This window comes from Lampetra fluviatilis, chromosome 55, assembly GCF_964198595.1.
Source record: "Lampetra fluviatilis chromosome 55, kcLamFluv1.1, whole genome shotgun sequence".
NCBI classification, from domain to species: Eukaryota; Metazoa; Chordata; class Hyperoartia; order Petromyzontiformes; family Petromyzontidae; genus Lampetra; species Lampetra fluviatilis.
The window spans coordinates 7,128,749-7,143,288 of NC_136329.1; the positions used below are offsets into that span (position 1 = coordinate 7,128,749).

Here is a 14,540-nt window from a genome sequence, read left to right on the forward strand (position 1 = left end):
ATAATCCACGCGACCACGGGGAGAACACGCAAGCTCCAAATATACTTGCAGGTGTCAAGGGTTGGGATTGAACACCACGACCTTCTGTGTACCAGGCGAGGTAGTTAGCATCTCGCCACCAATCATCTCCCCGACGTACAACACAACAATACTGCACGCCTTGACAACATATACTCACTACACAGTAAGCCAATCAATGAAATCCCATCAAGCTAGCCAGGCGAATTCACAACATAGCACATTCATGCATGTTATATATTTCATTTCCATTATAGAATATATAGGTGTACATCCACCATCATTGGACTATACTGTACATGCGCCACTAGGGAAATAACAGATTTCCGATTAAAATTGCGATCCAAAATCATGATATGCACAGTTAAATCTCAATCATCCCTATACTTTGTCGTGTTGTGTGTAATATTATAACGTTCTGACCCCGTGTCTCTACTGGACATCGGATTCCTCCCGCAGTATAAATATTCTGATTCTGATCTCAGTCAACCCATGGCACCTGGGTCTGTTCCGTGACCTCCTGCCAGCGGGCCTTCGACACTTGCCATGACGGCCTCGGAGTGCACCCAGCCTGGCACAGGCGCCGTGGTGACGTCACCGTCACTTAGTGGTGAACGGCGGCTGTTGTTTTGTTCTAACTGCTCCTTTAACGTAGAACTTCGTGCAAACCCCTTCCCACACTCCGTGCACACGTGCGGTCACTCGCCCATGTGTGTGACATCGCAACATAATCGCTGTTATTGTTGGTTTTTAAAAAATATGTAATTGTGGAATGCTTTGATGCCGACCGCCCAGCCGAGTCGCCCGCCCCCCCCCCCCTCCCCCCCCCTTCATAAAGAGCTTCTTAGCTCTACGGGCTTTACTCGGCTGGAAATTAACTTCCGTTTCTGACTCTGAAGGAATGATTTCCGACGATTAAAATAATAAGGAAAGGCAGCGGAGGGACAGAATGCGTCTGCGAGGACATCCGGCGGGGAGACGGTGGGATGAAATCGGAGCTGGGTTGATGATTTACATCGCCGGATCATTGGGGGATGGCGGCGGTGACTTTCATCCAACAGTGGATTGACCACGGCTCTGATGATGATGATGGTGAAACAAATCCATTAACCCTTCTCCCGCTCCGAGACGTGGTGTCCACGTTCACCGCCGAATCTGGGAACGCGCGAGTGGCTCAGCGTTAATTTTATTTAGAGAGCCGTAGCAGCAGCGTTGTTGTTGTTTTTATCAAGACGTCCTCACTCACCACAGAGAACCATAGCGACACGACCGCCGCCACTCTACGATAGCCGGCGGCAAAGCTGTGCGACACGACCCTCCCGCGTGGCCTTGTGATGGGAGCCTCGGTGCACCGATAAAGTTACTTTGTTTAAGTTTTTCCTCCAGATTCGTTTACGATGATGTACACACGTACGTCATCGGGAACGGGAGAGGGTTAACGGAGACAAAAAACTAAAATGCATATATGTTTAAGTCCAGAGTTTTTACGGAACATCTGTTTTTAGAGAGATCGGTGAAGCCCTTCCCGTACACGCCTGGTACACCTAAAGGGGCTTCTCACCGGTATCCCATCGAAAGTTTTCTCCCAAAATGTGAACTTCGGTTAAACTTCTTCCCCCGCACTCCTTACGGGAGCGTACGGAACCTCGCCGGGTTGTGTTCCCGGAGCGTTCCGCTGAGCCGAGTTGCCGTGTGCGCACCTCGCCCCGCCAACGTGCGTTTTGGAGTGCGTCTCTAAGTTGTAACGGGTCGTAAATCTCTTCCCACACTCCTTGCACATGTATGGCTTCTCGCCGGTGTGCGTCCTGTAATGCATGTTTAAGGTGAAACGCTGCGAGAAGCCTTTCCCGCACTCCTTGCACACGTGCGGCCTCTCGCCCGTGTGCGTTAGGGAGTGCGCCTCCAGGCTGGAACGCTGCGCGTAGGCCTTGCCGCACTCCTTGCACACGTGCGGCTTCTCGCCCGTGTGCGTCCTCGCGTGCATGTTCAAGGTGAACCTCTGCGAAAACCGCTTCCCGCACTCGGCGCACGCGTGCGGTTTCTCGCCCGTGTGCGTGCGCGCGTGGTTCTTGAGCGTGGAGCAGTGGGAAAAACCTCGGCCGCACTCCTGGCACACGTACGGCCTCTCGCCCGTGTGTATCTTGGCGTGCACCTCCAGGTTGTAGCGCTGCGCGAACGCCTTGCCGCACTCGGCACACGCGTGCGGCCTCTCGCCCGTGTGCGTCGCCGCGTGCGCCTCCAGGCTGGAGCGCTGCGCGAAGCCCCGGCCGCACTCGGAGCAGGCGTGCGGCCACACGCCCGTGTGCGTCGCAGAGTGCGCCCGCAGGTTGGAGCGCTGGGCGAAACCCCGGCCGCACTCGTCGCACACGTGCGGCTTCTCGCCCGTGTGCGTGCGCGCGTGCCTCTCCAGGAAGGAGCGGTGGGCGAACCCTTTGCCGCACTCGGCGCAGGCGTGCGGCCACTCGCCCGTGTGCGTGCGCTCGTGCGTGAGCAGTTTGAAACGCGTCGCGAACGCCCTGCCGCACTCCTCGCACGCGTGCCTCCTCCGGTCGGCGTCGACGGCCGCGCCCCCCAGCGCTTTGCCGCGCCGCTTGGGAGCCGGCGGGGAGACCTCGTCTGTCCGCGCTCCCGAGCGGCCGTCCTCCCCGCACTCCTGGCACGCGAGTTCCGTCCCTTCCGCTCGATCTGCCGCGGAGATGGGCGACAGAGAGCGCACCGGTGGTGAACACCTCGGCCGCCTTTGCCGTTTCTTTGATCAGGATCTGCTGAGAGCAGTGGTTCTCGACATTTACAGCAGCCTTGCACCCCTTTGGTTCTCAATCGTAAAAACTAAATTTTACAATGTTAATAAACACAGAAGGTTTGATGACACAAAGTATATGTTACTTAGGTTCCCCGTGATTAATTTGTTTAGATTATTTACCTTCTAAAGCAAATCTGGCCATGTCTCGCACCCCCAGGGGGTACGTGCAGTCCAGCTAAAGAACCACTGGCTTAGAGTGACGCTGCCTTCGTAACTACGGCCTTTCCTAGGTGTTCGCGACAACGAGCGGTGACGCTCCGGAGGTTGCTCGCGAACAGCAAATTTCGCGCGCGTTCGTAGCCAACCAATAAAACCTGTCCTTTTGAATGAGGTGCCTTGAATACGTAAATATGCTGTTAATTAGGTAACGGCGGGAGTCCACATTTGCCACACTGCCTTTTCCTGGCGATTTATGTTGTGCGGTCATCCACCAACCCTCGCGCTGCCTCCACAGTGCTGGTTTACAGGCGTGCGCCAGAAGGAATTACCGCGGTGGCTAGATGTCAACTACCACGCCTGGTATGCAGGAGGTCGTGGGTTCGACCCTGACGCCTGCTGTATATTTTGAGTTTGTGGTTTCTCTCTGAGAGTTAATGTCACACATTTAGATTATGGGTCTCTGTGGGTCTCTATGGGTCTCTGCGTATCTCTATGGGTCTCTATGTATCTCTTTGCGGTTAGAGTCTTTGGCTGCTGCTATTCATTTCCATGCGATGATGATGATAAGCCACTTTGTTGAGCTGTCATTTGTGATAGCCAGGTCACTTAAAAAAAAAGCTACGTAGTCGCTCAGCGGGGGGCCTTACACATGGTAAGATAACAAAAATATCATGGGACCTCCTTTGCAAGTACCAAAATATGAGAATAGGTTTTCCCCCTTTTTACACGCTTTTATTTAACTCACTCTGTTGTTGTTGTATCCTCAAATTTTGTAACTCAATTTTAACCCACTTCCCAATGTTGTATCGACTGCAAACTTGATATACTTATGTCATATTGATGCCAATATTATATTCAATCATAAAAAAACAAAAAATAAATATTTTTAACAATCTTTTTTAAATGTTATGTTTCGGCTTGGGTCTAATTGTCCACGGTAAACTGACGTTGGCTGTAATTGACCACGGTCCCTTACGTTATGGCAAGCTTCGAGCACACTTCCATTACTAGTACGGTACATTTCATTAAAGTGTGTTTTTAAAAAAGTTTTTTAAAATATTACTTATTCTGGCAACAAAACTGGTGTTAAGATGTTAAAACACCAAACTGAAAACTTTTACAAGTTTCAAAGACAATGTATATATTAGTATGTTTTTTGTTTGCATCCTGACAAGTATTGTGGTTAATGCAGATATGATTCCTTGTAAAAGGTTTCAGTTTGGTGTTTTAACATCTTAACACACCTGTTTTGTTGCCAGAAAAAAGGGGAAAACCTATTCTCATAACAAAAATAGTTTTAAAATAGTTAGTGATGTGATTTTCTCTGTGATGTCGTCAAAGTAGAGGGGTGGGGAGGTGGGGGGGATACTGACCTTCACAAATATCCTCCTCTGATAACTTCACCTCGATGAAGTTCTGGTCCCCGGTGTCCAACAAACGTCCGTGGGGTCCCCCTCCGTCTCCTCGCCATGCACCGGCCTCTTCGTTGTCGACGGTCATCGGATAGAGCGCTGCAGTTTCATACAAAAGCACGCAGATTTATTTTATTTTTGTATTTGTCTTTTGCATACTTGGGGAGGTTTTTATACGTCCAAGGCAGTTGCAAAAGGTTCAGGCCCTTGGCCGTTTCTCGTGGCACTTGAAATGATCGGCATCCGTGCAGTCGAGCTCATTTTTATCGAGCCTTGCGCGATGGAACACGACGAATCAATAAATTATTATTCGCGCACAGCGGTGGCAGAAAAATCTAAAGCTACCACGGACGCCGTTTGATAGGCAAATTCAGCAGCGCTGATGCGTTTTCAAGTAGGGGCGTGGCTAGGGGTAGAGGGATGGCCACGCCGGGGATAAAAAGGGGCAAGGAGCCAGGTTCGGGGCTGCTGTGGGAGTCGGGGTCGTTGTTGTCCAGGGAACGTGTCTTAAATTTGTCGCTGTCTTCAAGTCATCGCTGTGAAGTGATCGTGTCTTCGATAAAGAAAACCCTCACAATTCCGTGTCTCCGAGAGTCAATAGAGATGCACAAACACCTGTTGTATAATGACGGCTGACGTTGATGTAGGGCAGCGATCATAATTTTACATTGAGGTGGTTGAGCCACATGACTGTATCATCTGTTTGGTGTTTTAACATCTTCACACCTGTTTTATTGCCAGAAATAGTAAAACCTATTGTTATATTTTAATGCTGGCAAGAAAGGTCCCCATTATCTGCATGCGGTTTATCCGATTTGGCGGATTAACAACGCACCAGAGATTTTGACATAAATTACTATCGCGTGGATTTTTACTTAAGCCCAAATTAATAATCTAAAAACAGCTATACGTTGTTATTCTCGGAAATCTTAAATACAAGTCACGTGCTTCAACCGAACAAATATGTTGCTCTGGTTAATCCAAATTCCACGTGATCGCCTCTACAGTACAGTAGTTGCCATAGCTTTACAACAGTGGGCGGAGTTTTATTGATTTTGATTGGCGTGGCTCTGCTGCTGTCCACTTAGTGGGCGGAGTCTTTTGCGCGGGAGCAGGAAAGTGTTACTATAACTAAAGCAGGAGCATCGGTCGATCGTCGTTAGTGTTCGTTCTGAATCGAAAGAGTAACAATCATCGAGTGATTTGTCCGATCATTTATTTTGTGAGTTTAAATTTTACAAAAACTGTGCGGTGGCAGAGATACTTAAAACATCATTTATACCGACATTAGTGGGAAGTGCTTATATTTTTGGACCATCCGCAATGTTTTAATAATTATCCACGGCCGTCCTGCCCGTCATTAGCGGCAGATAATCGAGAGTCCTCACTGCAGTTGACGATGTGATCGAAGTGGCCTCACCTTCGCCAATATCCTCCTCCGACAACTCCACCTTGATGAAGTTCTGGTCTGCGGTGGCCACATATCCGTAGGGACTCCCCGTCTCCTCTGAACCCTCATGGGCTTCAACTTTAACAATCTTCAGCTCTGGAGCTGTCAAGAAGAAGAAGAAGAAACATGGTCTTTGATGGACGGGAGGTCTAGTACGTAAAACTAAACTATTTTTGGTTCGATACGGAGGGCTTTCGCGACCAATATTATCCGTAATAAAGGCTTTTTTTGTTTGTTTTAGGTTAGATCGCGTTAACGTAAATGTGTCGTAAACCCGCCGACCACCACCCGACACACAGCCAGCTCGTGAGGTTTGTCACCTAAAGAAAACGTGCCGATTAGTTACGACGTCACCCCCACCGGTTGTGTTGGAGAGTACATCCATCACATTTACAATTTGAGTACCATCATGTTTCGCTGGTACAGTAGAGTCCCTCTTAACGACCACCCCTGTTAACGACTAATCGCTTAACGACGGGCCCCCATAGAGCCCAATGTGTAGTGTATAGTAGTGCATAGTGTAGTGTATAGTAGTGTAGTGTATAGTAGTGTAATATATAGTGTCGTGTATATTGTAGCGTATAGTAGTGTAATGTATAATAGTGAATAGTGTAGTGTATAGTGTAGTATATAGTAGTGTATAGTATAGTAATGTAGTGTATAGTAGTGTAATGTATAATAGTGTATAGTAGTGTAATGTATAGGAGTGTAGTGCCTCCATAAAGCCCAATGTGTTCGCTTAACGACCATTCTCCTGTTAACGACGGGCTGTTGTAGGTACAGTAAATATTAATGCATCGATTAACCACGTTTATTTTTATATTACGTGTTTATAATCTTGTTAGTATCTTTATGCATTAATATCCATTGTTTACATATTATGAAGTACGTTTTTTGGGTGAAAAAGGGGTAATTTTTCATGCTATCGGAACGAATTAAGCCTTGAACCGTGTATGTCCGATACTCGCTTAACGACCAAATCACTTATCGACCGGTTTCGTGGAACAAATTACCGTCGGTAAGAGGAGGGGTTCTACGGTAATTGCATCCAGCATCAATTGGCAATGTTGCCAGAAATTTTATTTTACCAGGCAAGGCTCCACGGAGCTACTGTGTGGCTTGTTTACAGAAGCGACGTGAACATCGCAAATGATGGCTCAATGCAGTGCCGGATTATCGGAGTAGCAAAAGTAGCTACACTTTCAAAGGCCCCGCGCTAAATGCTTTCAAGCTATCAATTCCGGTTCAGTGATTCTGCACTTGCTCTATTACGATAGTACTATACCGTACTATCGCAATAGAGCAAGTGGCATCAACTTTTACGAACGACTGGGTGTTTAAGGTTAGCGATTTGTCATATTATCTGGCTGTATAGCAAATGAAAAAATACAATTACTTGACTAAGCCCCTTTATAACAAATGCTACAGGCCCCGCACTAGCTTCATCCGGCATGGGCTCAACGAAGTGGCTCCTCATCATCATCGTGTGGGAATTTAAAGCAGCAGCCAAATACTCTGAACGCGTAGTGACGTTGATTCTAAACGTGGGGGGGAAAACCGGAGGACCCGGAGAAAAATCCACGTGACCACGGTGAGAGAGAGAGACATGCAGACTCCAAATATGCAGCAGGCATCAGGGTCGGGATCGAACCCACAACCTTCTGCATACCAGGGAAGGTACGTAGCCTGGTATTCAGCTACCGAGGAGTGGCGGCGGTCGTGTCGCTAGGGTTCTCTGCGGTGAGTAACGACGTCTTTATAAAAACAACGGAGCTGCTGCCACTAAGCCCCTCTCTAAATAAAATTAACGCTTAGCCAATCGCGCACTGTTCCTAAATTCGGCGGTGAACGGGACACCACGCACCCACCACCCTGCAACTTGCCAGACGTCATTGGAACGAGGAAAGGCCTTCAAATTTACGTTGGAACCTCCAGCACAAACGCCTCACTGTCTCACTCTACCTGTCTGTAGAGCAATGGGTCTTACCGGATCCCTTCAATGCGGTTTGAGGCACGCTTCTCAGCGTTTCGTCATCCAGGCTCCCGTCATCTTCTTGCTTCACAGCTACTCCTATACAAGCGCATAAAAAATATAAGCTACAGTAGAACCTCGTAGATCGAACGCACCAGAACTCGAAGAAATCGGTGTTCGAACGATATTTCCGAACATTTTTTGCCCCGGAAACTGAACGAAATTCGGAGGTCGAACGGGCAATCGCGACTTGAAAGAATCCGTACGGCTGAGACGTGTATGGCCAGCGTGCATGACGCTTGCCCAGACAAAGGTTTTACCACCTCCTCCTCCTCATCATCTTCCACTCAAGCCATCAACTCTCCTTACTACAGTTCAATGTTCATTTATTTCATTTATTCCATATATTTATGCATTTATTCCATTTATTTATTTATTGGGTTTCTTGTTTTTTTTGTATGATTTTATGCATGTAATTACTGTAAACTTCGTGTAAAAATGCTTTATAATGAGAGATTTCTTGTATCTGGAACCAATTAATGTCATTTACATGAATTTTTATGGGGAAAATGATTTCGGTGTTCAAACAAATCGGTGTTCGAATGGCCTTCTGGAACGAATTAAGTTCGATCTCCAGGGTACCACTGTATTTTTTATTTACTTTACCAGCTAAGGCCCCACTGAACTATGCAGCTGTTTTGTCAGAAGCGGCCTGGCGACGAGCACAATCGATAAGCTCAACGAAGTGGGCGTATCATCACCATATGTAATTCTATAGCAATGCGTGACGTTAATTCTAAAAACGAAAAACTGGAGGATCCGGAGAAAAAGCCACGCCACTTTGGGGAGAGAAAGAGACACGCAAACTCCAAATATACAGCAGGCATCAGGATAGGGCTCGAACCCACGACCTCCTCCATACCAGGCGAGGCGGATAACATTTCGCTACTTAATGAGCGATTACACGTGAGAGAAATCGCACGCGTGCGAGGGTGCAACACTCTATCCCCGTACAGACGGGACAGGTGGGGTTCACAACCATGCTGTACCACCTTCTATCTGTCAGAGCCAGGGGTTACGGCTCCTCGATGCCCACCCATGGGAAGGGAGTTTCACAACCCCTCACTGCTGCCTCCACCAGTGCTGGATTACAGGCCGCATCCGCCACTACCGCCTGGTTAAAGTGAACACCCCGCCTTAATGCTTTATTCACCCACGGATGCAGCTGTGTTCAAGGGACCTGACACGGTGTCTTTGATTATATATATGTGACAGGTTCTTTTGCACCGTACGTAGCCAACCGCGCCAATCGGAGGTGAGGGGGGAAGGACAACAAACTAAACACAACAACAAGAAGTTCTAAAGAAATTAGTTTGCCAATCTAGACGACGATTTTAAGTGCATATCTCCAGTGGCTAATATCGGAAGGAAGAGCGTTCCAGACGGCCCACAGAAGCGCATCTGAAAGCGCAGCGCGATGCGATGACCATCTTTGTTCGACGGTTGGCCAAAACCCGCTGCTGCGAGGATGATGACCGGAGTTCGCGTGATGATGGCTTACACCCCTTGACGAGATCGACGAGGTATTGTGGTTCATATTCGCGGCGAGCATTTTGTGTCCGTGTGGAATTGGCGTGACTTTGTAACGCGTTCGCTCGGCAACCGCAAGCCAATGCAGCTCGGTGAGCACCGGGCGGACACGGTCGGATCTTGCGGCACCCGTCACGCAGCTTGCTAATGCTCTTGCATATAATGTATTACAATAAGGAACATAATGTCCTCCTTAGACTAAACAAATATACATCACTGCTTGCACTGGTTTTCTTTTTCAGATCAGGCTGCGCCCGAGGGTTGAGTGGTTTGTTGTCGAGCGTCAAAGGATGCTCCAACATTCTAGATTTGAAGTTTTCGTGACTGCAAGGGTCCAAACTCTTTGTTTTTTTCGGTAAAGTCACGTAGATAAAAATAAATTAAATCACGACGTTTCGGAGGCAACACAAGCTACCGTCTTCAGGTGGAACCGTCACAGCAAAATTTTGTGATACTTTTTTTTTTACCTACATGGCTTTACCGAAAAACCAAAGAGGATGCTCCAACAATTAATTGAACAGTTTATTGACAGCTGCCGCTGTAACTTACCAGCGTGAGAGTCTTCATCTTTCACCGTCAAGTCAGGACCCATCCCTGGGTACGGATTGTCTTCATTTTCTTGTTTGATGAACGGCAATTCAAAGTTTGAAGCCATCTGATGAGCAAATTGAATACAATGTCTCATTATTATTACCGTATTACTGTGGGCATACAAAGTCACTCCACGTAGGTTATTGCCGAAGTTTGCACTACAATTTATCATATACGGTACGTAGTGTATGTATCAGGGATGTGCGTTCAGGGGAGGCAGTGGAGGCAGAGCCTCACCTGGCATACTCCAATGAAAATAGCTGTTACGAAAAGTAAAAAAAAGAAATAAAATCAAAACCAAGATTTTTCCACTGATCTGTGTTATAAATGTCATTTCTGTATGATTCCAATCATGTTAGCTAGTAGCAGCACCTATGAAGGCCGGCACGGCACACGAGGTGATGTGTGGGGGTGGCCAGCACCACGCTCGGCCGCCTTTGTCTCCCCAGTGGCGATGTTTACTACGCACCGCACCAGCTACTTATTTGAGGCTGAGTTGACCTAGGGGAGGCCCAGGACCAGTTCAGATAATCGTCACTGATGTTGGTGGGCGTGAGCTGAAATGGAACCCTGGGTAGCCGGGTTCGTAGCGCAGCGCGCTAACCATTGCGCCACCACTCCCCGTGTATACACAATAAAGATAAAGATCCCCCATATAGCCTTTAACAGTCTGTTGGGGCAAGTGCTGTTGGCGAGTAGCAGCAGCGCCGTATGGCGTGGTGCTGGCCGACCCACCCCTTCGTGTGCCGTGCCGGGCTTCATAGGTGCTGAAATACACCAACACCAATTCACCGCCATTCGCCACGTCACCACGGCGCCTGTGCCAGGCTAGGTGCACTTTGAGGCTATCACGCGAAGTGTCGAAAGCTCCCGCTGCTAGCAAGGAGGGTAGGGAGCAGACCCAGCAGGTGCCATGGGTTGACGGGTTGACTGCTGTGCCAGGCTAGGTACAGGTCACAGGACAGACCCAGCAGGTGCCATGGGATGACTGCTGTGCCAGACTAGGTACAGCAGGCCACGGGGCAGACCCAGCAGGTGCCATGGGTTGACTGCTGTGCCAGGCTAGGTACAGCAGGTCACGGGGCAGACCCAGCAGGTGCCATGGGTTGACTGCTGTGCCAGGCTAGGTAAAGCAGGTCACGGGACAGACCCAGCAGGTGCCATGGGTTGACTGCTGTGCCAGGCTAGGTACAGCAGGAGGTCATGGGACAGACCCAGCAGGTGCCATGGGGTTGACTGCTGTGCCAGGCTAGATGCAGCAGGTCACGGGACAGACCCAGCAGGTGCCATGGATTGACTGCTGTGCCAGGCTAGGTACAGCACGTCACGGGACAGACCCAGCAGGTGCCATAGGTTGACTGCTGTGCCAGGCTAGGTACAGCAGGAAGTTCCCAGGGCAGACCCAGCAGGTGCCATGGATTGACTGCTGTGCCAGGCTAGGTACAGCAGGTCACGGGGCAGACCCAGCAGGTGCCATGGGTTGACTGCGGTGCCAGGCTAGGTACAGCAGGAAGTTCCCAGGGCAGACCCAGCAGGTGCCATGGATTGACTGCTGTGCCAGGCTAGGTACAGCAGGTCACGGGGCAGACCCAGCAGGTGCCATGGGTTGACTGCTGTGCCAGGCTAGGTGCAGGAGGAGGTCACGGGACAGACCCAGCTGGTGCCATGGGTTGACTGCTGTGCCAGGCTAGGTACAGCAGGAGGTCACGGGGCAGACCCAGCTGGTGCCATGGGGTTGACAGACTAAGTGGACCAGCCGTGCCATCTCGCAGCATGATTAGCCCCACCCAGCGGATTACTAACAACCCCGTGACAGTCAGAACGAACATACAACAGCAACAACAACAACCGACCAGCAGTGGATAAATCATTCACCCCACCCCCTACCACCCCCCACACTGTTTACCGGTTGCGTAAACGCCACCTACGTCAATGCGCCCTCTCGCCAGCCGGGAGGTGATGGGGGCGGAGAGGTGCTGCGAAAAGCGACTCGATGCGGCACAAGACGACCCTGGGAACCGTTAGAGATCTCAGTTTCATTGATTAGGTATAGCCCTGTGAGCCATGAGGCTTTTGACTCGGGTGCAACCGCAACAAAACAAGAACGTGAACAAAGAAACATCTGAAAGTGACGACGCGCACATGAAACATTCAGGAAAAAACAGCAAAGTCTTCCGGAAAAAAAGCACCGCGTTTCAACGTTGTGTGCAACAATCCCAGTGGGATGGAAGTGAAACAATAACAATCATAAGACAATTTAGATTACCCATACGCTTTAGAAATCACCAAGAAAACGCTTTAAAAACAATGTAACAACAGTAATCACAAGACGACCCTGGGAACCGAGAGATGTCTCAGTTTCATATCAGTTTCATTGATTAGGTATAGCCCTGTGAGCCGTGAGGCTTTTGACTCGGGTGCAACCGCAACAAAACAAAAACATGAACAAGGAACATCTTAAAGTGACGACGCGCAACAGAAACATCCAGGGAAAAAAGAGCAAAGTCTTCCGGAAATAAAGCACCGCGTTTCAACGCTGTGTGCAAAAATACCAGTGGGATGCAAGTCGAACAATAACAACCATAAGACAAATTCTTGGTTCTTTCGGTAAAGTCACGTAGAAGGGAAATCCACACCTGATGATGATTGCTTGTGTTGCAGTCGAAACGTCGTTGATATTTTTATTATTTTATTATTTCCCTTCTACGTGACTTTACCGAAAGAACCAAGAATATGAATCCCTGCAGTCACGAAAGCTTTCAATCAAAACCATAAAACAATTTAGATAAAGTTATCGGGCTAACTCCGTACTATAACAAACATAGCTCAACCGTACGTTTTCGAAATCACCAAAATAAAGCTATACAAACAATGTAACGGTGATCATAGGAACTGTGATTCAAATTTAACAATAAACAATTTTCATAACATGTACGACCAAACTTTGCAGCCATAGCTGGGTGGGTGGAACGGTATTCGGGGGTCCTGATCGCTGCTGTGCGTGACTGTCAACGCCTAATCAGTTGTCCGGCCTTATTACGGATCAATTCTGACGTTATTGATCACTCCGTGCCCTTATAAATCTCAAAGTTCATCCTGCAAAGTCCCCATCACAAGGGAGAAACACAATTAGATAATCACCACTAGTACACTTACCACTAGTACACTCACCACTACAAACCTGTCAACCCCTTATCAGTGCCCTACCTTATTAGAGACCAATGGAGACCTTGTCATCCCGTGTCCTTATACATCTCAAAGTTCATCCTACAAAGTCCCCATCACAAGGGGTCAAACACAAACAGACGAATGTTTTGTGTGCCCGAATTGAAACGGCTGGACGCCTTATGGACCTGAAAACTCAATTTCCCTGAACAAGAATACGGGCTAAACCGTACGTGTTGACACGGTATGCGGCCACCACAACCACCACCAACAACAACAAACGATAGTGGTGACGATTGTCTGAATCGCCCCTCTGTGCTTAGTTAAATCCCCCCTTTCCCTTGTAAGTCCAACTCAGCCTCAAACGAGATGCCGTGCCCGTCCCGGACTTACGAACGAGATGCCGTGCCCGTCACCGACTTACGAACGAGATGCCGTGCCCGTCACGGACTTACGGACGAGATGCCGTGCCCGTCCCGGACTTACGAACGAGATGCCGTGCCCGTCACCGACTTACGAACGAGATGCCATGCCCGTCCCGGACTTACGAACGAGATGCCATGCCCGTCACCGACTTACGGACGAGATGCCGTGCCCGTCCCGGACTTTACGAACGAGATGCCGTGCCCGTCACCGACTTACGAACGAGATACCGTGCCTGTCAGCGACTTACGAACGAGATGCATGCACGTCCCCGACTTACGAGCGCGATGCATGTCCGTCCCCGACTTACGAACGCGATGCAGCGTCCGCCCCCCGACTTACGAACGCGCTTCAACTTACGAACGCCCGCACTTACGAACGCCCGCACTTACGAACCGCCCTCTGCTGCTATTGTTACGACAAATGATTTGACGACGCTTTTTAGACGACGTATAGCGCGCGGCGCGTGCGCCTGTGTCCTTACGCGCGCGTGCGTGGCGCGTGCGTGCGTGCGCGTGACAAACGGAACCCGGCGGAGGAACTATTTCGTTCCGGCGGAGCGATTCCGCCGGAACCCACCCCCCCCCCGCCCCCTCCTCCCAGCGAGAGCGCGTGCGCGCGCGCGGGCCGCTTCTCTCTCTCCCAGAGCCCCATCACCGCCACCGCCACGACGTCTGCCGCGCAGAGTGAAGAGAGGTGGAGGCGGCGGCGGCGTTCACCGCTCTCCCTCACCACCTCCTCACCCTCACCAACCCCTCACCACCACCCTCTCACCCCCTCACCACCACCTCACCCCACCACCACCTCACCACCTCCTCACCACCACCTCACCACCCTCTCACCACCACCTCACCACCCCCTCACCGCCACCTAACCTCACCACCACCACCCCCTCACCTCACCACCCCCTAACCCTCACCACCACCTCACCCCCTCACCGTCACCACCCCCTCACCG

The 14,540-nt window shown here is 49.7% G+C and overlaps 1 protein-coding gene across 7 annotated transcripts; it reads right to left on the reverse strand.

Annotated features, from left to right (window-relative positions):
- Window positions 1–878: 878 nt before the first annotated feature.
- Window positions 879–14,110, reverse strand: LOC144949855 (uncharacterized). 7 transcript variants are annotated; one of them, XM_078879830.1, is made up of 7 exons: window positions 13,864–14,110; window positions 11,924–12,006; window positions 9,954–10,059; window positions 7,830–7,913; window positions 5,813–5,944; window positions 4,354–4,491; window positions 879–2,703 (listed from the first exon to the last, which is right to left on the reverse strand). In XM_078879830.1, the coding sequence occupies exons 1-7, from the start codon at window positions 13,874–13,876 to the stop codon at window positions 1,622–1,624; spliced, it is 1,638 nt and encodes a 545-aa protein (XP_078735956.1). In that variant the 5' UTR covers window positions 13,877–14,110; the 3' UTR covers window positions 879–1,621. The 7 variants fall into 7 exon arrangements, with proteins under 7 accessions (XP_078735956.1, XP_078735960.1, XP_078735958.1 ...); XM_078879834.1 differs by having other exon boundaries at window positions 13,709–14,110; XM_078879832.1 differs by having other exon boundaries at window positions 13,616–14,110.
- Between the last annotated feature and the right edge of the window lie 430 nt (window positions 14,111–14,540).